Below are 14,195 nucleotides of genomic sequence, written 5' to 3' on the forward strand. Positions count from 1 at the left end.
TTATTCACTTCCCCACATCCATGGCACAGGCTCCTGAGCTCTCCACAGAAAACACAAACCGTTGGAAAAGCTAATGCTGTCTGTCAAAATGATTGAGAGATCTGACTGGGCCATAAACAAAAAAATAAGTAAATATACTTATCCCTCAAATCTTCCTGTGATGAGGACAAATGGTAGATAGAAGAAAAGCTGAGCTTTTCAAAGGTCTCACTCATTTTTCCTGCAGAATTCCCACCGTGCCTGTTAACCTGAGGCATTGCAACAGCAGGCAGGACAATGAAAGAACTTTAGTGGGAATCAGGAGATTGCTCCAGAGGCACCAATCCTGCACAGCCTCTCAGGTTTTGCCTTTTTCTGACCCAGAGATGGGGCAATGAGAGGCATTTAAAAAAAAACCATTTATTCCATTTTCAGCCTGATATGAAGGGTGAGACAATACAGATGTGAATTATAACATCACAATCACCATCACAATCAGAAGCCAATTATTTCCTAATTATAATATAAGTATTTCTTGGCCTATCAGCTTTTGTCACATCATGCTGTAAATGCCTTAAAGCCAATCATCTAAAATCACCCCTGGTGGGTTCCATGACAATGCATCTTTCATAATTCTATTTCTCTAAGGTATCCAGTCTGATTTGCAAGTCCATCCTTTGAAACTTTTCTCCCAGCTCCATTTCTCTCTCAACAACATCTGTCCTATCCCATGGCATTCCTAAGCCAGCATTTCTTACCTCCACTGCATACAGATGTGTGAGCTTTTGTCAGGCCCTGAGAACTCTCTAGAGATCATTTCCCACACCTCCCAGAGAAACCAGAGCTGGGGCAGGGGACACAAACTCTGACCTTGAATCGGAAGCGGTTCCGTGTCTGGTACTCTGCCGTGAGCAGCACGGTCTGCAGGTCGTTCCCAAAGAGGGAAGGGGATGGCAGCCTCTTCAAGGTGGCCTCAAACCCTTTGGAGACAAGCAGGAGGTGTTGTGTGGCATGAATGGGACACCAGGAGGTGGGAATGGGGGGTCCAGGGGTGAGGGACAGGGTCAGGAATTAGTGACATGGACAGAGAGATGAAAAAGGGAGATGGATAAAAGTCCCTGTCCCTTATTCCTCTCCCCCTCAAAAATCCCCTAATTCCCCAAACCCCCTGCCTAAATACAACAAAATTCCCAGTTTTCCAATCCCACTTTTCCCATTCCCATCCTCCCAAAAATTCTCCCCAAAAATCCTAAACAACCTGCCCCCCAAAATCCTGATGAAGTGGACACCACTGAAAAGAGCCTGCCTGCCTCTTCACAAAGTTATACACACCAGCAAGATTTCCCAGCAATTTGGACCATAATGAGCACAGTACATACTTGGTGTTAAGGTGCCCATTTTTACATCAGAGAATATGATGTCCCCCCCATTGAGAGCTCACCTGCCTGGGTGGGTCTCTTGGAACCCTTCACTCTGTAGCCATGCTTGGCAGAGAAGTAGCACCAGGGCACGCTGGTGTCATTCTGAGGGCTCCAGCAGCAGCCACGGAGGGAGCAGATGCTCTGGACAAGGACAGGAGGGACACAGATCAGCTGGGCTGACACAAATCAATCCACCCTGCACCAGTGAGAGTGCACATTTCACCCCAAACACCAAAAACCTTGGGAATTTTTGCCTCTCAGGTCAAGTCCTCACTTGGAAAACTCTGAGTGGCACAGGAAGCACTAAAGAGGATTTTTTCTGGATTTAGAATGAATTGATACGGGATGTGCATTCTTTCTTAAGACCCCAAGATCCACAGGTAAAATAGACATTTTAAAAGGATTATTGAAACTTTTGAGCTGTGACAGATACAGCAGAGTCTGACCAAAAGCCACACACTGGGGAAGGTGTGAAATTATTGTGGGATTGACATCTAATAAACATCCATATATACATAATTGAACATTGTGTATAATGATTTTAATGCAATTTTCCAGTACCAGAAATATCCATATTGCTTCTGCAGGACGTCAAATTGAGGCAATTTTTTAAAAAACCAAAACAACTATTGTTTCAAGCCACTGCTGCAATGTAGTGGCATCAACCTTTACACACACATTCACTAAAAAGCTGAAATCCCTTTGCTTTGCTGTTAGAAACTAACTTGTACACATGCTGTGTGTGTGAGTTTTATGTTGGGAGATAAGATTGGAGCAATTAATCACTAAGCTTCCACCCATTTTCTCTTCCTAAACCCCCATTCATTACTTAGGGCAAAGGACAGTGGCAAAACAACTCTCACTGAGGGCAAAGAGTCCATCAGTGATCTCAGGCATCCAATTCCAAAAGGGACACCTTCAAAACCTCACTTTCCACCTGTCCACCACCAGAAGCTCTTTCTGCCTTCATCTCATTGTGCTCAAATGCTTTTGGTGTTGGTAATATATATTTAAAATATTCTGCTGCTGAAATAGGTGGACATGACCCAAGACCTTCATTGCTGCTGTTCTTGTTTTGGGGTCAGGGAGCCCAAACTGGTCAGTGCAGGTCAAATTCTTTTCAGAGGCTCTGGACTGATGAAAGATAAAGCAGCTGCAGCCCAGCAATCAGGCAGGTGCTGAAGAGAGCTCACAAAGCCACTGGGGAATCATTTGATAGTGGTTTTACAGAAATCACTCAAAACCACCCAAAATCAACCCCAGATTCAACACACACAGAAAGGTTTTTCTCTCTGTCGTGGATCCATCCCATCAGAAAACACTTGCTGTCATTTCCATCAGGTTCCAAGCCAAAAAAAGGGTTGGAGGAGAGATGTAGGGATTCATTTCCCCCCTTTGACACAAAAAGCTTTGTAAGGCTGTGAAAAGCTCAGGCTCACTTCCCACCTCTCCAGATCCCAGCAGAACTCCCCATTTCCCATTTAGGAACTACTGGGGAGTAAAGGAGAGGGAGCACCAAGCCCTCCAAGGCTGCAGAGATCACAGCTTGAGTCCTTTACTTCATTTCCTTCACATATAGGGGAACATCCTAAATATAAGAACAGATCTGCTACTTCCATCTTCTTATCCCTTCCCAGATCAGTGACCATCCCATAGAAACAGAATAAACTGAACTGATTTTCCCAAAACCTGGCAGCTCTGGCACCCACATTCCCAGCTTCCTTTTTCTTTTCCCCAGCTATTTCTCCTGAATACTTCTCTACTATTTTCAGCAGTCCCTTCACAGTCCAGTGATATTTTTTCCAGCTGGATCTTATCCTGGCAGATTTGTGGTTTTGTGGCATATTGAGCTTTCTGCACAAGGAAGTAAACACAGGAGTTGAGGGTTGGTTGCTCCTGGCACAGGGGAAGTTCAGAGTTCACCAGAGACACTGGGGAGCCTGTTGTAAAAGCAATCATCTGCTATAAAGAAAGATGTGATGCCAGCTGTAAAAGCAGCACAACAGATACCAGCACCCAAAGCTTAATTAGGAATGAGGCTGGATATGAGCTTTACACTGGGCACAGCATGAGCTGAGCACCAGGGGCTCCAAGAGGAGCATGGCCAGGTGCTGAACTGAAATCTGCTGCCCTGTGCATCCACACAGGCCTCCACCAATTTGGGAAGAAAAGCACAGAAACCAAACCCAAGCCAACAATTCCCCCTCCCTGAGCTTCCAGAGGTCCCAGCTTGGGCTCTGCTCAGTGAAATTCTGGTTTTACTGGGGTGTTCTGCTTGTCTGATCAGACCTCCTTGCAATTTTCTACAGCAGTGAATAATTCCTAAATATCTTTTTTTCATTATCTCTGTCCTCACCAACCACATGATTAGATACCAATATATCTATTTTCTTCCTTTCTCTTTCATATATTTCTTCCTTCCTTCCTTCCTCTCCTTTTTCTTCCTTTCTTCCTTCACCTTTTCTCTTTTCATTTCTTCATGCCTTCCTCTTTTTTTTTTCAGTTATATCCTCCTTTTTCTTTCATTTGCTTTCTTCCATTTACTTCTATTTTCTGCAATTCTACTCATTTTCTGGCTCCACCCTGAACATCTTCAGTGATTAATCAAGGCAGATACTAAACCTTCTAGACCAGCTTAGCCAAATCATGTTTCCCAGCTGCTGTTTGTTCTGAAAACCTTTAACACAAACCACTGCAGAAGAGTGATGCAGGTACCTGCTATTTTACAGGTTGCTGCATTAGCCTGACACAACCAAAATCACTTCAGGGAGAAATGTGCACAGGAGTGATGGAATCACTGGGGTGGGATTCTGGCTTTCCTCATGGATTAAAGGTGATATTTATCTCTGACCCTGTCAAATCTGCTGCCTGGTCTACACTAATATTCCAGAACCATTTCTTTAACCTCTAATTCCAGATCAGGAACTCTCAGTGTTGCAAGCTGCATTTGCTTTTCTGCTGGGAGCTATGGTTTGATTGTTTTTAATTCCAGAGCAGCACTGCTCCCCTCCCTTCAGGTGGGGTGATGGTTCAAAGGAAGCAATTACAGATGGAAATGGTCTGCATGGCTTCTCCTGCAGTGCTCTGCCTGTTCCTGGGGCAGGGAAGGAACCTGAGGAGTGGAGGAACAGGCTGTGAGCTGAACCTTTCCTAACCCATCCCCTGCAGGACTTTATTGAACTACAAATCATAACAAATCCCATGGCCTGAGAGGCTTTAACAACAGCCAGCTCTGGAATTAGGTGGGAATTTCCTCCGAGGTTCAGACAGCTGCTTCACAATCTTTATACCTCTGTAAAAGACAGAAGTAACCCACATCACACTGGCTTTTTTGTTTTCCTCCTAAGCTGCCCCTCCCTAGATCAAAGAAAATACCAAACATCCACCAGCTTCCACCAGAAAACAATAAAATCCATCATAAAGATAAAAAAAATATAATAGAAATAGTCTTTTAAGAGTGACTATTAAAGGAAGGTTCTCAATGTGAAAGCACTGAAAAATAAAGAACAACATAAAATCATGGAGGGGTCTGGGTTGGAAGGGATCTCAAAGCTCCTCTCATTCCATTCCTTCCATGGGCAGGGAACCTTCCACCAGCCCAGGCTGCTCCAAGCCTGACATGATGCTTTTCACTGGGAATTTTAACTCAGAGATTCTTAAACCAAAAGGTTTTTTCCATACTTTGCTATCTCAGACACCTCAGCCAGGGGTGAGATCCAAACTGGGTTTGAAAGGAAACTCTGACCACATCTTGTACATTGTAAAATTGCACATCTCAGTGAAGCCCATCATTTCTGAATTATTATAAACACCCGTTTTTGTCCTTCACACCAAATGAAACCAGAAAAAAAAAGTTGTTAAAAACCAAGAGTGACTCTTTTAACTGATTGATTTGCCAACTCTGAAATGGTTGTGCAGGAGTTGAACTCCCTGCAGACTTTGGGGCAATCACAGATTTAAACAGTTGAGGAAATACCTGATCTAGTAGAGACAAATTACACTTTTATAAATAAGCAGGAGGTTGAAATCTATTTTCTAACATTTTCCAGAATGTTACCTTTGTTGCTAATTTATCTGGGATGCAGTCAATTCTCTCTGCTGTTGGTATCCTCTGACATTGTGGGTAAAAGTCTGTCAGGGAAATAAAGGAATGGGTGAGCACCAGGATCTCTAAACTGCAGGAATAACTTGATTCCCTCTGAACTCAGCACCTGCTTCCCTAACAATTACAGGGATTCAAATCACCAGCAATCATTGCTTCTGAAATTTATTTTTACCTATGGAAAATGACAATTATTTCAGATACCAGAATTACCTAGATGTTCAAAAATTTGCAGTGAAATTTCCATAATTTTATTTCATTAGTTCATTTTTCAGTGATTCCTGTAGTTCAATGCTTCATTGAAAATAAGTGAAAAATTAAAATTGGAAGAACTTTTCTTTTCCTAAACTGGGCTGTCATGGTGTTCCTCCCCCTGAGCCAGAGCTTTCCACAGGAGCTGGAACTGGAGTATCAGGGAAAAGCATCTTAAAATTATTAAAATGACCTTTTCAATTTCAGGTTTGTGGGACAGAATTTAAGGTGGGCAGCTTTAGCTGATTAAAGGAACAGTGCAGGTTAATTTCTATTTTTGGGAACATTTTTTATGTCTGGAACAAGGACTGTGCAGTGCAGGGATGTGCCCTGGGCTGGGATGGTCACACACCCCCAGATTTGCCTCTTTACATCATCTGCTCTTGTGCTTTTTGCTCAAGAAAACTCCTTCTCTTAACTGAAATAGGAAAAAAATTGCAGATATGAGTCTGGATGGGCAGTTCTACTAAAATAATGAGGTATTTGCCTTGTATAAGCAAGAATTTTTATTTTTCTGCCATTTTTACCTCTAAGCTTTTTTGCTTCCTTCAGTAAAGGAATTACTTAGACAAAATAGAAGTAAAGCAGGTGCTCTGAATCACATCCTTGGAACACAAGGTTTCCTGATTTATCAGTGCATTTGCAAGAAACACTCTGGGATTTTAGGATTATAACATTCCACACAATTTAACCACTCCCACTTAGGGATCAAGGAGATTTTTTTCAATGTTATCATTTTTTATACACAGAAAATGGAAATTATCTGAGCTCTATGTTCCTAAAGAAAGTCCAATCGGGAGAAGGGAGAGATAAAAGATTTTCCACAACAATAAACCCCAATTGATGCCATTTCTTCATAACTTCCAGAGGAAGGGCTGGCCACGATTCACCTTTGGATAATGATAAGAGCATTCAGATAAGAGCAGAGCCAGAGCTGAGCAGAGTGGGAAACACTCACCTGGAGATTTCACTCCGGGCTCTCCCGTGGCCAGCAGCCCAATGAGGACACAAGCCACCACTGTCAGCAGAGTGACCAGGGCAATCAGGCTGAGCTCCAGCCCACTGAACTTCCTGCCCATCTGGAAACCCAGAGAAACTCCATCAGGCAGAGTAAAACACAAAAAAACCAGCTATAAATTACATTTTCGGTTTATTAAATTAGCAATCTTTATGAATTATTCTGGTTTTAAGATGTATCACCTAATCCTGAGGCTTAAATAAAATGCTCCTTAAAGACTACAAGCAATAAATCTCCAGTTCAGGATAATTCACCCAGTGCAGATTATGAAATTATTGTACTATTATAACAGTAGTATATATAATATAGTATAATAGTAGTATATATAGTATAGTACTAGTACTACAGTAGTATAATAGTAGTGTAGATATGCTACTATTAATGAGAAATGTAGTTTTCTCCTTGAAAATCACTAAACACAGAAAAATTTACTCCTGTGATTAACCATGGGGTTTCCCACAGATTATTAAAATTCCTGATACAGAAAACCAATAAAATTTTCTCCCCTTTTTTTTTTTTTTTTTTTTTTTTTTCTTTTCTAAACTGGCTTTTCTCCTTTAGAGCAAACACAAGTCTATTCATTTAAAAAGGAGGAAATTGATTTGTCAAATATATAACTAAGAAAAGCTGAGGGTGTCCAGGACACGTGGGGGAAGGCAAAGCAGAGATAAATTATCTATTTGTACAAAGAAAGAACAGGTTGTGTACAAGCTCCTGGCACAGTGGCTGCTGCTGGAATCACAGCTGAAATATGGGAAATAACTCCATGGAGTCAGTGCCTTCAAAACCTGTGAAAAACACGAGGTTTTCCCAAATTCCTTTTGATTTTTTTTTTTGTGAAAAAGGCACACTGTGCTGGCTCAGAGAACAGCACTGAACTGTGCACCAGCAATCAAACTGATTAAAACTATTTTAAACTAATTAAAACTAATCTCAGCAGCCAGATCAATACACACTGGCAGCCACCACTGCATTTAACTTGTGGTGAAGGGCATTTCACCTCATAAAAGAGAATTAAACACAGAAATTGGTTCTGTTTAGTTAAGGAAGGGTGGGAGCACGTGTGCACATCAGAACACTTCTGCATGTTTTGTTTTAGTGATGATCCACAGGAGTGAAAATTATTTTAGAACAAACTATTCTGTGTGGGAAATAACAGTTTAAGTTGTTGTATGCTCCTGCTGCCATTTTTAACCCATCATAATCTAAAATCTCCTTTTGCTATGTTGCCCCAAATTCTATTATCCTAAAACTTTGAAAAGCTAATATTCATTTTCCCAAAAAGTAGGATTTTATTCAAGTTCTTGTCATTAAAGCCTCATATCTCACTGAATTTCTGTTCTTTCTTCTCCTGGTTTTCCTCCAAACCCTAAAACATTGGAAACAAATCCTTATAATTTATAAATCTAAATTCTGCTGCGTGATGAGCATCCACCAGCGAGGCAAAGCTCTCCAGAACCTCAAAAGCAATAAAATGAAAACCTTACCTTAAAATTTCTGTGGCTCCTTCATCTGCTGCTCCTGACCTGAAGTTCAACATCAAACCTGGGGCTTTATGAGCTGCTGTTATCAGTTCTCAGCTGTGTTTGCAAAGCCCTGGGCCAATGGCAGAAGTGCAGGCAGATTACAGACACTCTTTGGACTAAACACTGGGATTATTGCAGTCCAGGGATTGCTGGTTCATTGATAATATTTTGCTTCAATATAAAGCATCAGGTTCTGCAAATGAGAGAAAAGCAGCTATGAAATGCCAATCAGTTGCATGACTGGGGTTTTTTTAATCTCTGCTTTTTCCATATCTCTGTTACTTTAACCTTCGTGGAACACTCACATTCCTCGTGTATTATTTCTGTATTATTAATCATCACAAGAAGTCATTAAACACTCCCAAATGAGAGAAAGAGCTGTTGAACACATCGCAGAGGAGAATCAAATTGATGACCATTAACATTTTTATTGGAATTAACTATAAAATATTAATCTTAAATCAATATAAACAGATTTCAGGGGATATTACTAATAAATGTCAAAAGCAGATAAAAAAGATGAATGATTAACACAGAAATGTTAAAATTTTATAGCAAAGAGGCTTCAAACATAACGTTTATATGAATCCTTCACACCCAGCTGGTTTTTGTCTTTTTCTCACAAAATCTGTAAATCTGTATTTCCAAAGGACAGCTTTCAGTTCATATTATTAAAGCATTTATAAGTGTTTTTCAATAATAAAGAAATGGCTGAGAAGTGCCACTTGTATTTTTTTGTAATGCTCATGAATTTACTGCAATTCCTCCATCCCTCAGCTCTGCCTGTGGAGCCCCAGGAATGAGAAATCTGGAATAATTTGTCAGATGAATCACAGAGGGGATGGGCCCCTTTCCTCAGTCAGCACTTTAAGGAAAGAAAATCAATGCACACACAGAACACTTGGGCACTTCCTTCCTTCCTTCCTCCTTCCTTCCTCCTGTCCTGTCTCCTTCCTTCCTTCCTTCCTTCCTTCCTTCTTCCTTCTCCTTCCGTCCTTCCTTCCTTCTTCTTCCTTCCTTCCTTGCCTTCCTGTCCTTCCTTCTTCCCTTCCTTCCTTCCTTCCTGTCCTTCCTGCCTTCCTATCCTTCCTTCCTTCCGTCCTTCCTTCCTTCCTTCTTCCTTGTCCTTCCTTCCTTCCGTTCCTTGCCTTCCTTTCCTTCCTTCCTTCCTTCCTTCCCTTCCTTCCTTCCTTCCTTCCTTCCTTGCCTTCCTTCCTTCCTTGCCCTTCCTTCCTTCCTTCCTTCCTTCCTCCTTCTTCCTTCCTTTCCCTTCCTTCCCTTCCTTCCTTCCTTCCTCCTTCCTTCCTTCCTTCCTTCCTTCCTTCCTTCCTTCCTTCCTTCCTTCCTTCCTTCCTTCCTTCCGTCCTTCCGTCCTATCCTTCCTTCCTTCTCCTTCGCTTCCTTCCTTCCTGCCATTCCTTCCTTCCTTCCTTCCTTCCTTCCCTTCCTTCCTTCCTTCCTTCCTTCCTTCCTTCCTTCCTTCCTTCCTTCCTTCCTTCCTTCCTTCCTTCCTTTTCCTTTATCCATCCCTGCCTGTCCATCCATCCATCCATCCATCCATCCATCCATCCATCCATCCATCCATCCATCCATCCATCCATCCATCCATCCCTCCATCTCCCCTGGACTCAGGTGAACAAGAGGCAAAGTTTCCAAACAAACCTCACCCCTCATTTCCATGGGAACAACGCCCATGTCCAAAAAAAACTCTGGAAAATTTGCTAAAAATTCTAAAAAAATGCTTCTTTATAAGTGTCTATTAAACACCAGAATGGTTTAGTGTGGATTCTGCGGATGGCAATGGCTGGGGAAGCCTGAAGGCTTTTTTGTTTTCCAAAGTTTATTTCTTTCATTTGACTGTTCCAGGAAAGCCCTGGGCCCAGCACAGTGTATTCCATGGGTTCCATTTAACAATCTCCCAGCCATCAATAAAACCATTTGCTTAAGTGCTTCCCTGAGCTGGCAGTGCCACAGAGCTCTGTTATCCATCACCCAGGGAACGCTTTCCTCTGCTCCAGAGCACAAAAGCAGCAGCACAAAGCTCTCCAGGGAGGCTTTCCCAGCAGCATTCCCAGCTGAGTGTGCTTTCATTGCCCCACAAAGATCAGAGCTCCCAGGGCAAGGGGTGAGATCAAACTCCAAGGAGGAGGAAAGGGTAAGGCTCCTCATCAGGGACACTGAGAGGCCATAAAAACAACAAGAATTCCATTAAGGGAAGAGCTGGAGCAGCGTGGTCTCTGCTGGCTCCTGCTTTGGTTTCCAGGAATTCAGAGCTGATTCCTTTCTGACTAAAAGCTGGGAAAAAGAATTGTTAGAACCCCAGGGGTACAGGCTAGGCTGGAGAGAATGGCACAGGAAAGCAATCTAGGAAATGAGGTACTGTTAAAAATGCAGCAATTGAAAAGAGACATTTCTCTCTTTGCTTTGAACAGGTTCATCTTTAATTAAATCACACACAACTTGCAAAGCTCGTTAGCTGGGCAGGGTGAGCACCCTGGCATTCCTTCAGTCAGCTGGGTAAAAATTGGGGTTTCAGCTACAAGACCATGCTAGGAAATAGAAATGGATTATGCTTTGTCTACAGTTTGATAACATTTGTTTTTTCACTGTTTGGGTGTCACACTTTTAATATAAGTTAGAATTACAGCCCTTAATTTCTGTTAAAATATTTTGGCACATTACCAGTCCAGCCAGGAACAGAATTGTCGTTATGGAAGGATGTCTGGTGCAGATCCAGTGGGAACACACTCCTGCAATCCCCACAAAATTCCTCCTTTGCGTGGCTGGACCGCCCTGCAATCCCAGCACTGCAAACTGGGAGCTCTCCAAGGTACCCGTGGCCACATCCAAGGAAAGAGGCTGAGCTGCTTTCAGTCTCCTCCAGACACTCAACCGAGCCAGGCAAGGAGCTGTGAAAGCCTCACCAATGCATTGAAAACAGATTTTCCCCCAAAGAGACTCTGGAGAGAACGAATTTGGATTCATCCCATGTTGTGTCATTTTCCCAAAGCACATCACAATTCAAGATCAGATGCTGTGAGCTCCGTCTCAGACAAAAGCAGTTTTCATTTTATAGTAATTGACAACCAAAATATTTTGATTTTGTTTACCAAACAGACGGAGAAATAATATCAACTGAGTCATTTCGTTGCAGTGGAAAAGCAGAACATATTTGAAGTTCATTTTTGAAGTATATGCAGTTCTCTAAGAAATGCAAATAGACATTTATAGAAACTATTTTTCTAGATAAATATGTTTCTCTACATTCTAACAATGGATCTTTATCCTCATTCCAATACTTCTTTGGATCCAACAAAGTATGGCAGAGGCAATGAACATCCAAATTGAATGCCAGTGTTATTTATGAATTTTTATTAGGTCAAATTAGAGACCAGTGATAATTAGAGATCAGAGATCATGATAATGATGACAAAGATGAGAATTCCAATGGATCTGTGGAAAGAGGAATACATTTTGCAATTCTCAGTGCAAATGAGGAAATGACTTGCTGGGAGTCTCTACAACACAAAAATAATTACAGAGAGTCTGTGCAGAACACACTGCTCAGGTGATGACTCAGTGGGTAAGACCTGAAATCAGAGAAATGTTATAACAATACTCCTGAAAAACCCCAAACCCTCTCATTCTTATTTTAATCGCTGCTGAACACAAGGAGCACGAAGCGAGAAGGCGTCAGATGCACAAGGAACAAGTGTCAGGATGGTTTGAACCATAATCATGAATATAAATCACTTGATTATGTCTGAAAATTAATAACTGCTGCTGCTCAAGACAGCAAAGGGGAGCTCTTAGTAGAGCCAAGTCTTATGTATTGTCAGTATTTATTATCTACCTTCTCAACTGACAAAGAAATTACAAGACTGCACGAAAAAAGAGAATATTTTTCCTTTGGCTATTCATGCATAAATATGTGGAAATATCAAAATGTGCCTGACATTATGACTTGATTGAAATCTATCAACTGCTTTTTGATTTTTTTTAAGCTGCAATAAGAGAACATCAGGGATATTCCGAAATGGAAATATCCTACGAGCAAGAGATTTGAACCTGACATTTGTAGCTGACAATCTTCACTCCAGAATTGAGTTCACTGCCTGTAAATTAAGGGGAAAAGGACAATTAATATTTTCCTCCAGCTAATTGCAGCCTCCAAATGATGCACTAAGTTGAAAGTGACTCTCAGCTGCATCCCCCCAGCTCTGCTTTGGACAAAATGGAGAGAAAGGAATTCTTCATTTGCAGTTGGATGAAAACATCAATCACACAAAAGCTGAAAAAAAAACCCAAACAAGAAGTTTAATCCATTAAACTTCCTCCTCAAATATCTGAACTCACAATTTGTTGATTTTTCAGACCAAGCCTGCTATGGGTGCTGGTTGATGGGAACAACTGTCAGGTTTTACTCTCAAATCTTCCTTTTCTCAGCTTCTTCAACTTTATGTGATTTTTTTTTTCCATATCCTTTCCTACCTGGAACGTGCCAACAGAAAGAATTTTTACTCCTGCTGGCAGATCTAGAAACATCAGAGATGTTTTCTTCATGGGGACACATCAAGGTTAATATGCAAGTTAAAATTGAATGAAGTTTTGAATAAAAAATTGGGTATTACTTCCTATGAAATCTAACTGGTGAAAAGTTGAAGAACTGGTTAAGAAAGGATGTATCAGCTTTTAAATCCCTTAAAAAAATGTCCTTTGATTCCTTAAAAACAGGGGAAACTCTTAAATTTCCCAAGGCACATCATTAATTTTGTGCCTTCTAGAAAAGGATAAATTCAAATGTGCTGTGCTTAAGTAAAGCAGATACTTTGCAATAATCCAAATATGGACAAATTGATTTAAGAGCCCAAATCACCCCTCTGTATTTAGGCTGGTCAAAGACTCCTTAACATAAAATAAATATTGACACAAGCACCTCTTCATGCCAGTTTGGAGACACATATGCACAGACCACCAGGACACCCAGGAGTCTGCCAGCTCCAAAGATCCTTGAGTCATACATCAGCCACGTCCAAAATAGCCTTGGATGGATTTAGTACTGCTAGCTAATTTTAAAAAAATTATAAATTTGGGACTGTTACTTTCTTGGCTTGTAAAATGAGTATTTTTGCAACCAGGAAAAACAGAAATTTTAGTAGTTGGGTTTTTTTAATGAAGGTTAATATCTAGGTTAATAATTAAAATAATAATGATAATTTTAAAGAAGTATTTTAAGGTGAAATTACAGATCTGCAATACTGACAAGTACCTAAAAGGCATAAAAACCTCCAGTTAATAAATAACACTCAAAATGCACCTTATGAAGTCCTAACTTCATTATCCACCATTCCTACCCTATTCCACTGGGATTTTTCATGTTTTTACTGAACAAAAGCTGAAATGACAGACTATGCCCCAGCTTTTGGAGAGAGGAAAAGATAATTCTGAAAGGAGCTGCTTAATGAAATCAGGGTTTTGACCCTTTGCAGGTTTTTTTTTGGGTTTTTTTTTTTTTTTTTGTCAGAGCTTTTCTGCTTCTCCCATGACTTTGCCTGTCCTTGCTGCAGATGGTCCAACAGCCAATTCCTGTGCTCCTTGCTGCTCCTGAGCAGGAAACAAAACAAAGCCACTGTTATCATCTCTTGATTCCTTGCCAGCTTTTTTGCTTATTTAGACATGATACTGCTAGATATTATTCAGCTTTGCATTTCTTACCAGCAAAAAAATAAAAATAAAAATAGGTGGTTATTGTAGGGAAACAAAAGGATTAAAAGCTTAGGAGCTTTGGGTGCATGTTTAATATTCAGATATTTGTAATAACAACTGAGAGATGCAAAGAGCATCAGTGCCAAGAAAGGAGTTTGCTTACACCTGTTTGTGTGTGGTAATTCAGGGAG

The 14,195-nt window shown here is 41.0% G+C and overlaps 1 protein-coding gene across 1 annotated transcript in view; it reads right to left on the bottom strand.

Annotated features, from left to right (window-relative positions):
• Positions 1 to 8,336, bottom strand: part of SI (sucrase-isomaltase) — a 42,713-nt gene extending 34,377 nt beyond the window's left edge. Inside the window, exons 1-5 of the mRNA XM_079315309.1 lie at positions 8,260 to 8,336; positions 6,713 to 6,833; positions 5,458 to 5,531; positions 1,421 to 1,541; positions 850 to 959 (exon numbers count right to left, since the gene is read on the bottom strand). Coding sequence (XP_079171435.1) covers positions 850 to 959; positions 1,421 to 1,541; positions 5,458 to 5,531; positions 6,713 to 6,833 — 426 coding nt within the window. The 5' untranslated portion in view covers positions 8,260 to 8,336. The remainder of the gene's footprint in view (positions 1 to 849; positions 960 to 1,420; positions 1,542 to 5,457; positions 5,532 to 6,712; positions 6,834 to 8,259) is intronic.
• Positions 8,337 to 14,195: the final 5,859 nt, after the last annotated feature.

This window comes from Erithacus rubecula (genome assembly GCF_903797595.1).
Source record: "Erithacus rubecula genome assembly, chromosome: 11".
Lineage (NCBI taxonomy): Eukaryota > Metazoa > Chordata > Aves > Passeriformes > Muscicapidae > Erithacus > Erithacus rubecula.